Source organism: Ceratosolen solmsi, unplaced genomic scaffold (genome assembly GCF_000503995.2).
Source record: "Ceratosolen solmsi marchali unplaced genomic scaffold, CerSol_1.0 scaffold6, whole genome shotgun sequence".
Lineage (NCBI taxonomy): Eukaryota > Metazoa > Arthropoda > Insecta > Hymenoptera > Agaonidae > Ceratosolen > Ceratosolen solmsi.
Genome location: NW_011948414.1, coordinates 14,352,586 through 14,372,164, shown reverse-complemented (window position 1 = coordinate 14,372,164; position 19,579 = coordinate 14,352,586). Strand labels below are relative to the sequence as shown.

Here is a 19,579-nt window from a genome sequence, read left to right as displayed (position 1 = left end):
ATTAATTATTGATTGTATATATTTGGTACAATGATGCTTGTAAAGTTTAACCTAGTGACCCATAAGATCGTAGATGGCGATAGATAATGTAGAACAGAAAAAAAGTAGCAGAATATTTAACAATCGATACATCGTCTATATTACGTATTTGTTATCGTCGTATCGTGGCGAGTGGTTTGCGTTTATCTTGTTTTGACATTTATCAAATCTATTTGACAAGGAAGAATTTTTATAAAGGTAAATATTATTTTGCTTTGTATAAACACATTGCATAGATTTTTTGTATAGTAACGAGAAAGGAGTATTAAAATGTTTCTGCTATTATATGAACTCCAAAAAATTTATTTGAATTCTAAAATTTCTATATAAATATGAAAAGGTATGAATGGAATGTATAATATAACCTTTTCAATTATTGTATGAGTGCGATTTTGAATAACAATAGTATTTTGATGTAGTTAATAATAGGATTTGATATTACTAATGGAATTATATTAATGCTATTCAAGAGTTATCTTCATATGGATTCTTTGTAAGCTTTAGTTCTAAAATCGAACACTAAATTGAAATAGTCAAATATTAGACATTTTTTACTTTTTAGAAAGAAATAATATTTTTTAAAATGAAGGACGGTAGTCGACTTTTAAGAGTATTACTAAAAGTATCTGAAAAAGCAGCAAATATTGCACGAATTTGTAGACAAAACAAGGCATTATTTACATTGCTTATTCAAGAAAAGTCAGCACAGGAAAAAAATCCACGATTTTTTCAAGATTTTAAGACATTAGCCGATGTTCTCATACAAGAAACAATTAGACATGATATTGGATTAGAGGTAGTTACTTTTATTTAAATTTTCAGAAAACTTGAGACAATAAAAATGTGTATAAGCAATATCAGTTTCCAGAACTAGCTGATGCAGTTAAAGGAGAAGAAAACAATGTTTTTAGTAATACTTTGGGAGAGACAATTATTGTTAAAATTTGTTCTAGTTCAGAAAAAACTGCTGAACTTCTAAGAAAAGTTTTAGATGATGATCAAACAACTGCAGAATTACTTTCTGAAGAAGTACATAAAAATATAGTTTTAACCGATGTTGCAATTGATCCAATAAATATTCCTACAGATTTTGAAACTGATATATCAGACCTTGGAATATGGATTGATCCAATTGGTATAAAAAATTGATATATTATATATTATTATATCTATATATCTGCAATTACTAAAACTAGAATTAAATTATATATCTATATATAATAAATTATCAGAATAATAATATATTAGGTTTTTTAACAATAAATATCATATGGTATATATTATTAAAGCATGTAATTAATGTTTTTAAAAAATATTACATTATTATTATAAGGATATAATATATATACATATAGATCATTTGACTTACAGTATATTATATACATGTATGTACATCTAAATAGATTCAACAGCTGATTATATAAATGGAGGAGAAGTTATTGATAAAATTACTGGACTACATATGAGTGGATTACGTTGTGTTACTGTACTTATTGGAGCTTATTGTCGAAGTTCTGGCCTACCAGTTATAGGAGTAGTAAATCAACCATTTTACTCACAAATAGAAACTCAGTAAGCATGGGAAAATATAATGCAATTATTTATATGAATACTATTTATATGAATTCATGCTTCAATTTTAATTGAAAATATTGTATGAAGTTAATCATTATTTTTTTAATTATGTTTTAAAATTATTGGTTTTTATTTTCTACTTTTAGTGTAATAATTTTTATTATATAATGTAATATTTATGCTTCAATGGTTTAAAATATTATGAATGATTAAGTATAAAAGTATTATAACAAAAATTTCTCTCTTAAACATGTTGCAATATGTGCATGCACGTGCGGGCACACGCACGCACAAAGTAAATATAAAAATCAGATGTTCATTATTTTGTTAAATTTGATGATACTATAAAATAATACTCTTGTAAGTATTTACACTCTGTAATACATTAAAAATATAAAATATTCTTTTGTGTTAAGGTTAATGAAAAATTTCAATGAAAAAATAGAAAAATTGTTATTTTTTTTATATCAAAAGGAGGATAGAAGATAGTAAATTGATTATTTTATTCTATAACATCATATTAATTCAATTATAATAAAATATTAGTTGAAATTATTCCTTTTTAGATAATTGTATAATACATTCATTTTCTTTTAATATTAATGTTTATTTTATTCTAAGAATTAATAGTATAACAGATTACTAACTATTAAAATATATTTTATATTTGAAATTGATTAGAAGTAGAAAAAAGTAAAAGTGATTTCTTTCTTTAAGGTGGAAAGGTATGTGTTATTGGGGATTTTCTGATAATAGTATATCTTGCTGCTCAATTCCTAACAATGACGAACCACCAAACAAAATAGTTCTAATTAGTAGAGTAGAGGATCCAAGTATAAAACTTAAATTAGAAGAAGCTCAATTTAAGACTGTGGAAGTTGCAGGAGCAGGTTACAAGCTTATAAGTGTTGCTTTGGGCCAAGCTGCTGCTTATGTACTTTCTAAGAGTTCAACTTATCGATGGGATATATGTGCTCCTCATTGCATATTAAAATCTCAAGGTGGTAGTATTTTAGATTTTAAAAAGTACATAAATAATTCTGATTGTTATACTGCTACTATAAAGTACTCTGGTTTTGACAATGAAATTTCTAATGATGGAGGTTTGATTGCTTTCCAAGATACAAAAACTTTAGATATTTTAACAAATGTCTTATGTTAAAAATACTCATAAGAGATATCTACTTAATATCTTTTAAGTTTGAAAGCTAATATCTTATTCCATTTAACGAATTTGTGATCTATTTGATTTCATTTTCTTATTTTATATTAGTTAATATTTTAAATAAAATTAAGATATAATAAATAATGCAAATTGTTATTTTAATAAATTTTATACTTTATAGTTGATTATAAAACATTAAGTATAAAAATGATTTGTTCTTTTATTTTACATATGTATAAATATGTTTCTTCTAGTTGGACTTCAAGACGAATATAATCCATCTAAACTATTATTTATGTTTTTAAAGAATTATTATTTATAAATCTTTATGTGCTGATATAAATTGTATAAATATTTATTCCTATTATTTTATTACTGTACTATAAAACCTAAAAATATTATACAATTTTATTTTAATTATTTTGTACTAATAAATTATTTATAAATTTACTTATTAATTAATTCATTGATAATGTTATATTTAATTTAAATAATACAACTACATAATACTCTCGTCAACTCGATTTCATAACAAAAATTTAAAATATGAATTCTATTACGAATGCTAATATATAATACTGCTGAATTATCTTGTTAGGTGCAAGCTTAAGGCCTGAATTAAACCTAATGAGAATAAAAAGGGAAAAGAAAATAAAAAAAAGGTATTGATTGAATATAAATACAAAATGTAGAAAAAAAGGTACGAGGAAAGAGCATAGGAAAGGGAAACAGCAAATTGTGTACATTCTGTTTTTATGAGAGAGAGGGAGAGAGGCAGAGAGAATGTAATCTGCATCATAGTATAAATTGATTGATTTTTTATCATGATTTATGTAATTATATTGAACAATAAGCATATAATAATAGCAGTGATCTAATAAGTATTTTTATATCAGCTTCATGATAATAACTGATTTATTTAATGCATTTCTAATTTACTATCGAAATGTAAGTGAATTAACAAATCTTCCAAATTTCAAACACTGGATAAATTAGGAGTTATCCTAATTTAATTTATCCTTAGAATAATTTATTAATTTATCCTAAGTTATTTATTATTTATAATTAAGGTATAATATTATTTAGATTGTTAAATTCTATTACTATATTTGATAGATATTTGTAACGAAAGTATACTTATGTGAAAAAAATGAAAAAAATTTAATTTTTTCCTAAATTAAAATTCTTTTGAATACTTTATTTAAAATTCTTCTAGAAATACAAATTACAACTAATTTATAAGTTTCTGATTAAAATTTTTTATAAATTAATCGATTTATATTTTAACAACGTTTTTATTCTTTTTTTCGTTTTTACAATTTCATATATACATACATATTTAAAGAGTATAATAAATATTTCTAACTAATTTTGTAACAAAATAACAATATTGTAAATTAGACCTTAAACGATTTTATAATTTAAAATTGAAAGTATCCGTAACTACAATTTCATTTTTTTATTGATAATTCAAAACAAAATAAAAAAAAAAATTGTAAAAACAATTGTATCATAACTCTTATATCATTACTACATATTTTTATTAATTTTTTTTAAATTATTAAGGAATAAAAAATTAGAATTTTCTTGAAGTAGTACATTTGATTATAGTTAAGTATAGTCAACTTTAAAAACACAATTTATTTATTTATTGTATAATTTTTTACGTCTATATTTACTTACTTTATGTAAGTATGTAATTATTAAGTACAAAAAAATGACTATATTTTCCAGGAAAATATTGATGTTCAGAAAATCTTCAATTTTATATGAATGATAAATGATTCAGTAATAATAGCAAGAATAAACCCAATTCTAATATAGAGTTGAATTTGTTCACTCATAGTAAACACATTAAACGTGTAATAATGGCACGTACAAAAGAATATTTTCTGAATTATAAGATTAATTATACTACATTGAATTGCATTATTATTTAATAATATTTTGAAAATTGCATAATTTTAGTCATATCTGTTATGCAATAAACATTGATTACTAAGTTTAAAAATTAAGTTTTAAAATTATATAGCTTCCGACTACATCATCAACTGTAATCTTTCTAATTGTTTCTGCTGATTAATTTGATATTTTATCGTATACAATGGCAATTATACCCTAGATTCTGCAGACTGGTGATGAAAAATGATAATTTATTCTTTATGAAAATTTAGATTTACAAAGTATATGAACAAGAAGTAATAATAATTCTTTTTCTTAACGTTAACTGAGTTGGTTTTTAACAAATCGAATTTTACAATAGTATAATAGTAGATTTAACTCTATATTAAAAATTTGATTTAATAAGTGAAGTATAGGTTCAAATTCTACAGTTTATGCATTATTGGATATTATTGATATCATGAAATAATTTATTTAAATGTCTTTAAAATGCATTTAATTTTGTCGATGAAATTAATAATCATGTATTTATCATTGCCCTTTTCACCATAAATCATTATTCTACCGGTGACAAGGCTACTACGTCTAAGCTTGTAGTTGATAAATTGGAACGATAACGGAAAGAGACTAGAGGTATGTATTTCGCATACTAGAGCGATAGATAAATAAAACAATATACTTCTAGTACATTCAAAAAACAAATGGGTAAATAAATATTTCTGATATGGTAAAAATGTAAAAGATCCAACATAATATATTTTTTAAGCAGTATAATGACAAAAAACAGAGTGAAGGTGTCTTATGCTTTAAGAAAAATGTAACAGAAGAGTAATAAAATTGAGGTTTGGTCTTATTCAACAACGCATTTAGCATTGTAAAATCAAGAGAGATATACAACAGTATGAAATTAACGAAATGAAATCAAATGCGTTACAAATGTAAAAAGTATAAGAATGACTACAAAAATGATTATAACTGCAAGTTTATAATAAAAAAAGCAGTGATAATCTGATTTCTTGATCATAATATTAAGCTGCTTCATGCAATAGATTTTTTAAAAAGCTGTAAAATCTCTTGATTGAGTACTAATAATAATAAGGACTGATTCGAAGTCTTAAAAGACATTCTATTTTTATTTATTTATAATATTTAGTTTCAAATGAAAAAATCTTATAATAAAGTTAAAAATTAATTTAAAAATTATCAATAGCTATTAATTTATTATAAATAAAAATATTCAAGCGATAATATATTGAACTTACAAAAGTATAAAACTTGTATATTAATACAAATTTATCAATTTGTTTATAGTGATTTAGAAACTTAAAAGATATTTTTATTAAATTAAACATGACTACAAATAAGCATTTATATAATAAATAAATAAACATTATAAATATATTTATAACATGTAAATTTAAAACGTATTTCTTGAAATTTCATAATATAAATAATCTCATTGCGGAGGCTTCTATTTAAATATATAATCCTTTGAAAATACTAAAAAAATTAATATGATTTTATAAAAAAAGGGATATATCATATAATATACAATAAAATAATTATAGACTATGCTTTGCAGGAATAAGCACTTGTATTGAAAAATGTATACACAAAAATTAAATTATTAAATCAATATATTATTTATTTAGACAATCATAAAAGTCATTTAATTTAACTAATTAAAAACTTACATTACTTTTTAATTATAACAATGCTTATAGTTTTAAGTTACTATAATAATTGTACTGCGATCAGTTTTAGTTTTGGTATTATAGGTATCAAAATAATTACAAAAATAAATTATTTACAAAGATATTGAACAATTAAATAATTTACGGCGTGACCTAAATAAATCGCTTTCCAAGTTTTCTTTTTTTCTTCCGGTTTAAACAGTTCATTGATAGTGCTGTTACATTACATTGCAACGGTCTATGTTAATTCTGAATTTTATATTTCAATTTATATTAAAATATTTTCCCTATTTTTTCAACAAAAAGTTCAAAATAATCAAAATTTTATATATTAAATAATCATTTTATTTGTCATGGCTTGTGTTAATAATATTTACTATTATTTATTCATAATAAAAATTTAAAAAATTTTTAATTTTAATTTTTATACATAGTTCATTATAGAAATATTTTCTAGGCTCACATTTGCTACTTTTAGTTTAAGTTTTTATAACTTGTAAACTACTACTGTTAACATTGTGAAATGAAAACTTCCTGTTTTCTTTAAAACGTAAATGACTTACCTATGTCTACATATATTTTATCTTTTCAGTCATTGTTCTTTTATTGTTGTCATTTATATATTTTATTTTTATTTAACTGAAAACATTTCTATTTAAAAAACATTCCTTATATTTATTTATATAAAAAAATTAAAATCGTGCTTCTTCTAATCGTAAAATCTTTTTTATAGATAATATAATTTAATATATAAAAAATATATACAATTGCATCTAATATTAAATTAAATGATATCTTTCTCATGGCATTGGGAGTATACTTGATTGTTACTATATAAATGGTATCAACTACAACTTTAATGCACTCTCATTTTCTCTCTCCACTTAACAAATTTGGTATCTGTTGATATACTAGACCCAATTTCGATACTACACATATAATTTAGTTATACATTATTGTAATGTAAAAATATAAATTCAGTTAAATTTTATATTATAAAATATCCTTGATCTCCATTTATATTGACATACGCTCCAGGAATAAAATGACTGATCCAATGTTGATTTCTTTATGTTATTACAATCTCATCGGATTTTACAATTTTAATGATATATATTGCCACAAGATTTTTACTGACTCTTCTATATTTCTATTAATTTAATTTATATATGTTAAAACGTATATATATCTTTTGTTCATCAATAAACAATTCTTTATATAATCATATATCAGAAATATTATATAAAAAAATTCATCTTATTAATCATAAAATTAACTTTACGATCAACATAAATATAATTTTATCAATTGCCCCCGAATAATTTTAATATATAATTCAAATATAATAATTTTATTCGTAAGTTGGACAAAACTATAGCTTCTATATTTATCAGCTAAATATATTGATTTGATTATATGATTTATTGTATTACTAATAAACTATAGTCTATTCTATTTTTATTCTTATTTTTATTTAACGATTTGTTTGGTCGGTACGAGAGCGCATGAAAATCGTGTGACTTATCAGTGATCATCAAGCAAAATGAATAAAGTATTTTTTATTTTATATTTTAAGAAAATGGAAGAAGAAGCACAGATATGATTTTCTTCAAAGAAAAGCCCTGTTATAATTTATACATTTTTTGTTATAAATTTATTATCAATCTAGATACAAAAAATATGTTAATTTTTTATTTAATTTTTAAATAATTCTATGTCATATTTTTTTAAATTTTGAATGCTTGTGTAAAAGTTAAACAAAAAAATATATAAATAGTATAATCAGATAAATGCGTAAAAACATAATATAATAAACTGAATATGAAACGTGAAAAGTGTTCTCAAACAGTCTCTATTCTTAATATATTTTAGGTTTTAATTTGCATTTAAAGAGACAAAAAATTCGTTAATTATTATTATATTTGACTTAATTTATGCGAAACAAGACAGTTTTTAGTTATACAATTCAGTTTAACAGTAGTGTTATACGAATATAAATTATATATATATATATATATAATACACTTCATTGTTCTTGAATTATTCAAATAGAATATCTAATTCGGTAAATATGCATCTTTGAAAGCGATGAAAAAGAGGTATTATAAGGCATTACATAATCTAGGCGTACAAAACTTCTATGTTATGTTTAATAGAATTAGAATAATTTAAATATGTATAACAATTTACTGTTCATGTGGTTAAAATGAAAAATTGAATTAATACTTCATTTAATGTTGTTATATTTAAATACTATTTTATTTTGAAAGAAATTAACTTTTCTTAACAATAATATCTAATTATTGTATTTTTATAATTTTATTTAATGTTGTAATTCATTTAGAATTTCATTTTTATGGTAAAATCGTTTTACATTACTATTTAAAAGCCAGATGAAATTTTAAACATAACTATTCTTTAATAAATATTATATTGTAAGTTGAATTTATTGAAATGAGATAATTACTTCAAATTATGTTATGTTGTTAATTGATATATAGAAACCTTGAAGTAAATTACGCGCGTCAAGGTATCGTTAAATTAATAAGGAAAAACTGTTTTGATAATATTTTAAGTATTAATTTTGTGCCATTAGTGCTGATTATTCATCTAATGAATATTATTAGATAGTTTTAGTTGGCTAAAAGTAGTAACTGCTATATAATAATAATGAATTTGGATAACACTATTATCTATAATTACTATTAGATCTATACATAATTTTTATTTCTATTATAATGAATTAAGTGAATATTTAATTAAACATTAATTAATTCATTGATTAAAATAAAATAAATTATTTTTTATTTCATTTTTACATTGTATTTTTTGTTATTACTATTGAAATTCATAACAATATACAATAAGAAATAAATTATTAAAATATGTGTAATCGATATAATTTTTTAAAATAATTTGTTGTTAAATATACTTACCTAATAGTTATGAATATTAACATTATATTTTAGAAAATTTTCATAAGTCCATAGATAAATCATTTCTAAGATAATAAACTGTCTCAAAATGAATGGATTACATCAATTCTGCAGAGTCTGAATATTTTCTACATTGTTAATCTTTTAATATACAGAAATATTTCCCCTTATTTTTTATCCTTGGCCTGTCCGTTTAGATTTAACTCAATTTTCCCGCGTATCTTACCTCTTGTGCTTATTTATCATATCCTTCCTTTTTCATTCGTGCGCAATATTTCCGCTTCGATTGCTATGTTCACATCAGGCCATAAATTCCCCGCCGAAACGTGTACGTGAATTAGTTAAGGTTTAAAGCTTATAAATTGAGTAAACGAGCAATTAAGCCACAGTCGATAGAAATATATACAAATACTTTATATCATAAATAATTTTATTCAAACTATGTATACAATTTTGAATTTGTTATTCTTATTGCCGCTACTAATCTGCGTAAATTGCAATTGTTTCATGCGTGAGTATCGTTATTTAGTTTATACTGTATTTTAATTTAAACCTGCGAAACTTAACATAGATGTTTTATTGTTACGTATCAATATTTATTTTTTTATAAAGTTCCCAAAAGTATTAATTTTTTAATATTATTAATTATATTAACTGGAAGAAACATAAAAAATATTAAAAGTAATGAGTTGATTATAATTTGTAGAAATCTCAACATTTTGTTATAAAAATATATATTTTTGATATATTGCAATTGAATTATTTATTTAAATTGATTTAATGTTATACTTAGCTCATTAAATAATTATAATAATTCAGAAAAAGATAAAGAAATAGGATGAAAATAATGAAAAAACATTATGTATATGATCTAAATAATTCTTAATTAAATTTTTATTGCATATTTAAAAAGTAAATTTATTTTAAATATAGTCCTGTTGAGTACATATGGAAATGAACATATGAAATGATTAAAAATTTTTTAATTTCTAGTAGAAGAAATGAAACAAAATGTTATTATTTTCGCTGAAACAAAAGCATTAAACATATTCAAATTAAAAATTTTTAATCATGTATAACAAATATGAATTATTTATTTTTCATTTGTATAAAAAGTGATTAATTTGTTTGAACAAAATGATATTTACTCAACTATATTTCCATCCTTACTATACGAAACACATATAAACATATTGTCTTATATATATTTTTTTAGTTTAATTTAATTTTAATTAGGTTTCAGTTTGAATTTAATCATCCAAATAGATTTTTTTATTGTTGATTTTCTGTAATGCCCATTATATGCAAATTGATAAAAATTATTTATGTTTATTCCTTTTACCAACAAATAATATATAATTAACAAAAGTAAAAATTATTAATAATAATATAATGAATATGTAATAAAAAAAAATTTTAACTAAATATTTTAAAAATTTTAATTACATTAATAAATCTTATTTATTTATATTTTCTATATTTTTTTTCTTTAACACGAATGTTAATGATTTAATTTTCTAAATATAAGAATAGATAGATAAATAATATGCTTTTAAAATAATTAATAACCAATATATTTCTTTAATAATTAAGTGAAATATTTGTTAAATATAATCATTTTTTTACGATTTCATATATTTACGAAAATTTGTTATATATTAGAATTGGTATATCAAATCAAACTATGATTTAATGTAACAATATAGAGTATTACTAGTATTTTTGTAAGAATACCAACTACGAAAATGAAATGTAAAGTTTCAGTCTATATTGTATTCATCATGTGTATTACATTGTATATATATATATATATATATATATATATATTGTGGAATAAAAAACAAATGTTTTACATTCCAACTAACAAAATGAATTAATTATATCACACTTTTACAAATTTACTTGTACTTATTTACAGAAAAGAAACCTTTGTGGCTTGAAGATAGTATAAACAATATTTTCTATAGATTATATACTGGGTACTTATTCTTTTTATTAAATTATATAAAAATATAAAATATTTCAAAACTATAATTATATTATATCTTTTTCATCTAATGTGGAAAATTCATTTTTACATTTTCGTTGAGTTATTAAAAATGTTTAATTTATTATATTTAATGTCAATACTGAAAATTTTTTTCTAATGTTACTTATAAAATATAAAAAGCACAAAGCAGTTTATTTGGGATAAAATTATTTAAATCGAAATCAATTTTAAACTCAGAATATATTAACATGAAATACGTAAAAATTACTTCAGACGAAGTTTTTTATTTCTGTTGACCGATGAGTTTGTAGTATTTTCTAATTTTTATGAATATTGATGCAAAATTCCAAAACTTTTATAGTATGTTGATGCATATTCTATTATTATTTACGCATCTATGAAATTTTGTTCAATCTAAGTATTTTTTTATATTGTCATCATTAAATGTAGAAAATTCTTTCGTTTCATGAAATATTATAATTGTTTTATATTGACATTAATATAATATTTTTATTTTATATCATTTAATTTGCTTTCAAATTAAAACGAAACAATTTATATATATTTATTTTCAATATTTACAGAAAAATTATTAACAAATATATTTGAAAATCTTAATTAAGAACATCATTTTATCAAAAATAATAAGCTTCAAGTTTTGTCATAATCTTATTTGAAATAATAGTCATCGGGTTAAAAATATGTTCAAATGAAATGTAATTTACAAGTGTATATATGTTCTTGGAAATCAATATCATTAACAGTCAGATCGCTTCATCTACTTCATATATTGTATATTTATTGACATTGACAAATTAACGCAGATGATAAAAATTACATACCGTTATAAACTTTACAAATGACATTTCCTATAAATTTCGGAATATTTCTGAATAAAATGCAAGGTTTAGATTTCTTAACGTTTTCAAATTTATAGTTAATTATCGTCATTCAATATAAATATATAATATATATTTATATAATATATAATATATATTTATATAAGAGATATAAATTTATAAAAATTAGTTAGATATAATAAAAATTATAATAAATTATCAATTAAAATTATAAATATATTATTTATGGGTAATTAATATTTCTTCTGTCTTATTATATATTTATCTGAAATAATTGAGCATAATCTATTATTTATATTAAATAGATGTATTATATAGCATTATTTAAATTAATAAGTAAATTAACTGAAAAAATACTAACATAATTTTAAAAATGTTTATTTCATGGAAATTTTCGAGTTTAGATTAGAGTATAGTTATTTATTTATCGGATTATTTTTTGTTTATAGTATAAGCATCAAAAATTATAAAGATGCGTTTCTTCAAGACATTAATAAGCTAGTTACTGATATGGATTCCAGAAAACCAACTGTAATATATTTACATGGTTATCTAGGCAATGTTGAAAGTGATGACGTTATTGCTATTACTTCTGGTATGCAATGAATATAATATTTTTAAAGTAATATATTATAATTTAATTATTTTAAAATCAATAGTTAAGATTATTTCTTCAAGCATATCAATTTTAATAATTAAATTCGTTACATTCGTCAATCAAATATTTGATTCAGTTTCCTAATATATTCATATTACTTGTACTTGTGTATATCATATTTTCGCCGGCTGTAAAATAATAAGCAAAGAGAATAATAAAAAACAGGTAATTTTCAAAAATAAAACAGAAATATTTTGTAATAAACATTAATAATAAATGATACTATAAATTCGTAATAAAAATAACAAGAATGTTTTCAAAATAAAAATAAGCTTCATAAAGTTTATTATTTTAATAAATTTTAAATATACTGAATAGAAATACTTTCATGTAACCTATATGCTGTAAATATCTTTTTTCTATAAATTATTTATGATCTTAAATATGATTCAAGTAATGAATGATAGTTATTCTTTAAACACTTTTGATATAAAATATAGATAAGTTGAAGAATGTTTGCTAATAAACATTTTATTTAAAATGCTCAGATTTAAAATAATAAAATGTTTAAAAACATTGTGTTGATATTACTCATCTTTAGATTGATCGTCGATTTTCCTATTAAATTATAGTATTAGATAGCAGTAATTAAGTTTGTCATATAATCGATAATTTTTCAGTTTTTTAAAGCTTTATTATAGTTTTGATTAATTCAGTACCGATTATAAAACTTTTATTTACTTTATGATAGGATATCTTCAGCGTAGAGATCATAACGTAATAGCTATAGATTACAGAAATATATCTTCTCAGAGTTATGCAGATTTAACAGATAGTGCAGGTTTAGTTGGAAAAGTAATTTCTGGAGGTATTAATCAACTAATCAGTTATGGCATATCTAAGAGAAGTATTCATTTGATTGGGCACTCAATGGGTGCCCAAATTGCTGGCATCGTGGGACGTACTATTGGCTTTAAACTTTCTCGAATTACTGGTGAGTATAATTATTATTGATTATTTAGGAATATTCGGATATAATGTTAATATATCATAATAAATACTTTAATAAATATAAAATAATTACAATGAAACATATTCATGATTTTGCTTTCTTTTAGTATTACATAGATATATAAGTAATTAATTAGTATATTTCTGAGACAATACATTCATATAATGTTGTAGTTATCATTCTAATATATAAATAATTTTATTTGATACACTAATAGGATTAGATCCTGCGGGTCCAAATTTTAATTATCCAGAAGCGCATCTTTCTATGAATGATGCTGCATTTGTAGATACGATTCATACAGATGCAGGGGCATATGGAACAGCACGTCTTTCTGCTACGGTACAGTTTTATGTTAATAAAGGATATCGAGTTCAACCCGGATGTCCGATTCATTATGAGTTTTTTTCTGATGAAGGCAAGTGTTATTCATTTTATTTTTTATTACAATATAGTATATAATATTAATGTTGATTTTTAATTGGTAAAGATTTTTATATACAAGAATTATTGCTAATAAAAATTAATAAAGTGTTAATATTTGTATTGTCTGAAAAAGTTATCCTAAACAATTCAAATATAATATTTTTTATTAAATTTATAAAACTTGTAAAGGTATCATAATGAATTTATGAATTAAGTGGCAATTTATAGATTTTTGTAGTCATCATCGTTCATGGAAATATTATGCTGAATCTTTAGAAACAGAAAATGCTTTTATTGGCACATATTGTAATTCATCTCAAATGTTTGATTGTGGAACTTGTAATAAAAATATGAAAATACCAATGGGATACGCAACTCCAACTAATGTGTTAGTTAAATGCATAATTTAAAAATAATTTATATAGATTTATGTTATTTATAATTAATATTCACTTAAATCTAATAGTTATTATAAATAAAACTAATCAATTTTCATTTTAATAAATTTTTATGGATTCATCATGTTTTATTTATCATATTTAATATTAATTATAAATAATATTTATCTTTGCGATATTATAAATAATATTAATCTAATTTTCTCTATAATTAACTATATTATAATATAAGAACTTATATTAACAAAAATTGTTTTAGAATGGGTACATTTTACCTGAATACAAGAAGCCAATCACCTTTTGGCATGCAGATACGAGGGGCAGTATCAAACAATTTGTATATTGAACTCGAATAATTTTATGACATTAAGATAAAATACATGTTGAAATGAATATATTTTGTCTTCAAGTAATCCACTTTTCTTTAAGATTTAAAAATGTACATTTTAATTAAATAAGAATATTCAAAATTTAGTCGAACTTTACAATCGATGGGTTTGATTTTAATAGTTTTTAACTTAGTATTTAATTTTGTCAATAATTATTTCTATAAAAGAACTTATATGCTTAATGTAAATATTTATATAACTATTTTATAAAAATTGAAATGCAATGGTAAATAAAAAATCGTATTATTATTTGATAAATTGTATTAAAATTAATATAAAAAATAGTGTTAAAATATAGTAATTTAATTTATATAATGTTTTAATGTCAAATCGATAAATATTATTTGAACATATTATTAAAATAAAATTATCAATATTTTTTATTGTTATTTTATTTATGTTATTTTTAATGAATATTTGATTCAACATGTGATCTTGTATATTTAGAAATATTGAATATTAAAGTATCGTGAATGCATTAACGTATTTATTAATACTATCAATATATTAAAAAAATTGTATTAATTCTAATATTAGACGCTTGGATTAATTTTATGTGAAGTTAATAATAAAAACTAATTTAAACATTTTTTAATTATGAAATAATAAGTACTTTCTGAAAAATTTCTGTTTAATTTTTCTTATTTGAAAGCTATCAATGCGTAAGCCTTGAAGTACATGTTTGTATTTACTTTTTCATTTATTCATTATTGTCTCTAACAAAGTACTTTACTACATTTTAGTTAGTTACTTAGTTGTTTACGAATAAAAATATAAAATTTCAATGTCGAATTTCATTATTGAATAAAAAAAATAATAATGATGATGATGGAAAAAGAGACGCGTTCAAGGTTCATTAAGAGAGCGAATGATGATTATAGACAATTTTGGAGGTATTAAAAATCCAGTAATTGGAGATGAATAATCTTGAATCGTGTTTGTTTATAATATTTCTATTTTAATATGCTTAGCCTATAAATGTGTATAGTATCATCCGCTACACGCAGTTATGCAAGCTTCAATTTTTTTATGCGCTGGCTTAGTATCAATATGATAGGTAGTTCCAATAGTTCTTTTTTCAATGCCGCTAGCGCATGTTTGTGGACCAATTTATACTTGATAACATTTCTGCGGCTTTCATATAAAAATGTACAGGTTATAACGTCAATACCATTTATTTAAAATACTATGAACTATGAATATACATAAGAAACGCATACTTTGGATTATTGCAATGATGTTTATAAGATTTTATACTATAAAATTTAGTATACGTGAAATAATATAAAAACTATGAATATTTTATAAGTTATGAATATTAATATTTTGATTTATTAATTAAAATGTTTACATTAAAATGCTTAATTAAAAGAAAATATTTTGCTTAAACAAATAAAAAAAGTTTTAATAGAAAAACCTTATTACTAATGACAGTATTTTATTTTAATTTATAATCAATTAAAAGGAAACGTGTACTTATTTTAGGGATTAGAATTATATCGGCATCATTGCCAAAGCCCTTGGTAATTTGGTAATTTTAATCAGGTGATAGTTCACAATAAAAATATAAAAAATTCACGAAACAAATAAAATGAAATCATAGTACTATAATGAAAAGCTATTTGTTAATATTTACTTTTGACATAAATGTTTTATATTTTTATCTCAATTTAGATTACTAACAGTGAGCTCCATATTCGAATTAAAAAAAGGCTTTTACAACAAATTAAATAAACGAACTTATATATATATATTTTTAAATTTAGTATATTTTTTTACGTTTGTCCACGTTATTTATTCGTATGATTTTTAACGTTAAATTTGATATCAGTACTATTTTATAGACATCTAGCAACAATTTTTAATCATAATAAACAATTAGAATTAAATTGAAATATTTATATCCAGTTACAATATAGTCAATCACAAAATTTTTAAAGTATTTTTTAATATATAGTTTATAACAATTGTTCACATTTTTTATAAAATTCTGAACAGAATATTAGAAAAAAATATGCCAGCAGTGAGAATTTATTAAGAAACGAATTTATGTGGGAATTCAAGGATAAAAATAGCTTATCCATTATAATATGATTCAAATTGATGTAAAATAGACATTTATTTTACAATTTATTTAGCAAAATAATTGAGTAACTGTTTTTTTTTTTTGCTAAAAATTCAATATTGTATAAATAATCGTTTCAGATAACACGTGTACAAAGAAAACTTAACGAGGAAAAGTTTAATAATAATAATTTGTTCTAGTCGATACTTACCTCAATATAAGTATGTATAATTAAACATTATAATGGAAGCAAAGATATTAAGAAATATTAAGTTTTTAAAATTCCAATCTATAATTAGCTACTCGTTATTGTGTATATATTCAAAATACTTTAAAATTTTTATAAAATTAATATATATACATAATATTGAAAATAATTTTAATATTTTTTTATAAATATGAAATTATGTATATAATAAAGTGGTTATTTTTCGACGTAATGTATTCGTTTTCTAAACAAAATAGCACAAAAGCAGTGCATTGAAGAGTTTACACTACTATAATGCAATTACATAAATTTAATTGTATGATAGATATATCTATCTATCTAAAATACTAATATCGTTAATTTAAGTAATTATTATGAATTACAATATTAAATTTTAAAGGAGCAAAAATTAAATTAATCAATTTTCTACTTATAGAAAAAAATATTTGCCAACATTCAATTTTTTTAATTTATATGTGCAATGTAATTATTACATTTCCCGCTTTATTATTTAGATTAAATACATATATTTTTAAATGCCTTCAAAATAATGTATTAGATAACTTTAAAGAAGGAAACATAATGTACTCCAAAAATTAAATGGTCATATTCCTTTAAAAGAGAAAAATAACAGATTAATATTTGTAATCGAGAATTTTCTTATAACTGAAGTAGTCTGCAAACTATATAAATAATTATCTTTGCTGGTTCTTAAATTAAAAAGATACATTTTTATATAATCTTAAGATGTGAATAATATTTAAAATTATGTGTAAATGTAGATTTGCTAGTTATCTTTAAAAAACTTTTTATAAAAATATTTATATTGAAAGACTTCCTTCGTGACAACAGATCAGTTATATTTTCTAAATTTCCATTTAGAAAGAATTACATTTGTATGTTTCAAATTTTATTCATTAATTCTCATACATTTAATAGGTCTTTGTTATGCTGAATAAGTTGGATATGTATGTGTTATACAAGTTCGCTTTCAAACATGAATTCATTTCAAAATAATTTAATTGAAGAAGCAGGAAATCTAACTTTAAAACATTAAGTTTGAATTGATATTAATTTGTACAATTTATTCAAGAAATTAATGTATTGAGCTAGAAAATAGAAAACAAGAGTAATTCTACATTATAATACAATATTATTTATGTCTAAGATACAGTTATCAGCCTAGAAATAATTCTATAGCGAATAGTTTATTGGGGTTTTATTTCATATAAAATTAAAAAAAAAAAAAAAATTAAAAACTATTTTAAAATGTAAATGAAAAAATATATAATAGAAATTATGTGAAATTGCCATGTTTCAGTTTTTTAAATAATATACTTGATTTAAAAATTTTTTTAAAATTTGTTTAGTAATACTATTTATAAGATCAATATGTACACATAATATGTACACATACTAGATATTGTAAAGATATATATATTTAATGAAATTCAACGTGTAACATACAAACACACAAAAAATACAGACAACACAGAGAGCACGCGCACGCAAGAGAGAGAGAGAGAGAGAGAGAGCTACACGTAGCAATAAAAAAAATTTGAATACATAAAATAATTATTAATACGGAAATAAATACAATTAATATAAATTATACCATAAACTAACACACAGATAAACAATAATAAATAATACTCAAAACATTATTAAGTAAATTTAAAAGTAGTTTTATCTACTATATAATAACTTAAATAAAGGATTGATTTTTGATAAATATTATAATTATATTAGTTAAACTAAAATTTAATTAATTTGATAAAATAGATATAATCCTTTTAAACGATTCGATTAGTTTCCTTTTTGTCTTAAAAGTTATGAAATTATATTATTATTATTATTATATTTCTTATATTTTGATTTGTTTAATATTGCAATAAATAATTGAAACGTAAGTTGTACGTTCAGTTAATTATTAAATTTTACAAATTATTTAATGTATCTTAAATTGTAATCAATTTATCAATTATCGTTCTTACTTTCTTTTATATCACGTGATGAGCATGCTTATACGCACACACTCATTCTTACATTACTTATATAGTCAATAGATTTAGCTGAGTGACAGATACACTACGTCAAAACAAATAAACATTTTATCAATAACGTATCAAATACTTCGTGATTAGTATTTTGTATTTGTTTTATCGTAATTCAAGTTATTTTTCTTATACAAAGAATGATTGGTAAAATGAAATAATTATAGTCATTGTATTTGAGATATTTTAAACAATTAATTTCGTATTTTTTGTTATTTCATTTTGTATATTATATTTTGTATTCATTAGTGTTTTATATAGTGCAATA

The 19,579-nt window shown here is 21.2% G+C and overlaps 2 protein-coding genes across 3 annotated transcripts; both read left to right on the top strand.

Annotated features, from left to right (window-relative positions):
• Positions 1-27: 27 nt before the first annotated feature.
• Ipp (inositol polyphosphate 1-phosphatase) lies at positions 28-2,805 on the top strand. Of its 2 annotated transcripts, none has more exons than XM_011507172.1 (5): positions 28-237; positions 602-835; positions 901-1,174; positions 1,443-1,611; positions 2,332-2,805. In XM_011507172.1, the coding sequence occupies exons 2-5, from the start codon at positions 623-625 to the stop codon at positions 2,774-2,776; spliced, it is 1,101 nt and encodes a 366-aa protein (XP_011505474.1). In that variant the 5' UTR covers positions 28-237; positions 602-622; the 3' UTR covers positions 2,777-2,805. The 2 variants fall into 2 exon arrangements, with proteins under 2 accessions (XP_011505474.1, XP_011505475.1); XM_011507173.1 differs by lacking the exon at positions 28-237 and adding an exon at positions 431-532.
• Positions 2,806-10,438: 7,633 nt separating this feature from the next.
• LOC105368477 (lipoprotein lipase) lies at positions 10,439-14,951 on the top strand (the record flags this gene model as incomplete). Its single annotated transcript, XM_011507489.1, has 6 exons — positions 10,439-10,506; positions 12,611-12,756; positions 13,511-13,753; positions 13,989-14,189; positions 14,426-14,585; positions 14,855-14,951. Coding segments are annotated over 6 exons (915 nt in total), but the record flags the coding sequence as incomplete, so codon positions are not given.
• Between the last annotated feature and the right edge of the window lie 4,628 nt (positions 14,952-19,579).

Excerpts from the sequence above, each read along its gene's own strand:
- Ipp (XM_011507172.1), top strand. The coding sequence starts at position 623 with ATGAAGGACGGTAGTCGACTTTTAAGAGTATTACTAAAAGTATCTGAA. Across the intron at positions 836-900 it reads GACATGATATTGGATTAGAG|TTTCCAGAACTAGCTGATGC; the intron begins GTAGTTACTTTT and ends AAGCAATATCAG. Across the intron at positions 1,175-1,442 it reads AATATGGATTGATCCAATTG|ATTCAACAGCTGATTATATA; the intron begins GTATAAAAAATT and ends ACATCTAAATAG.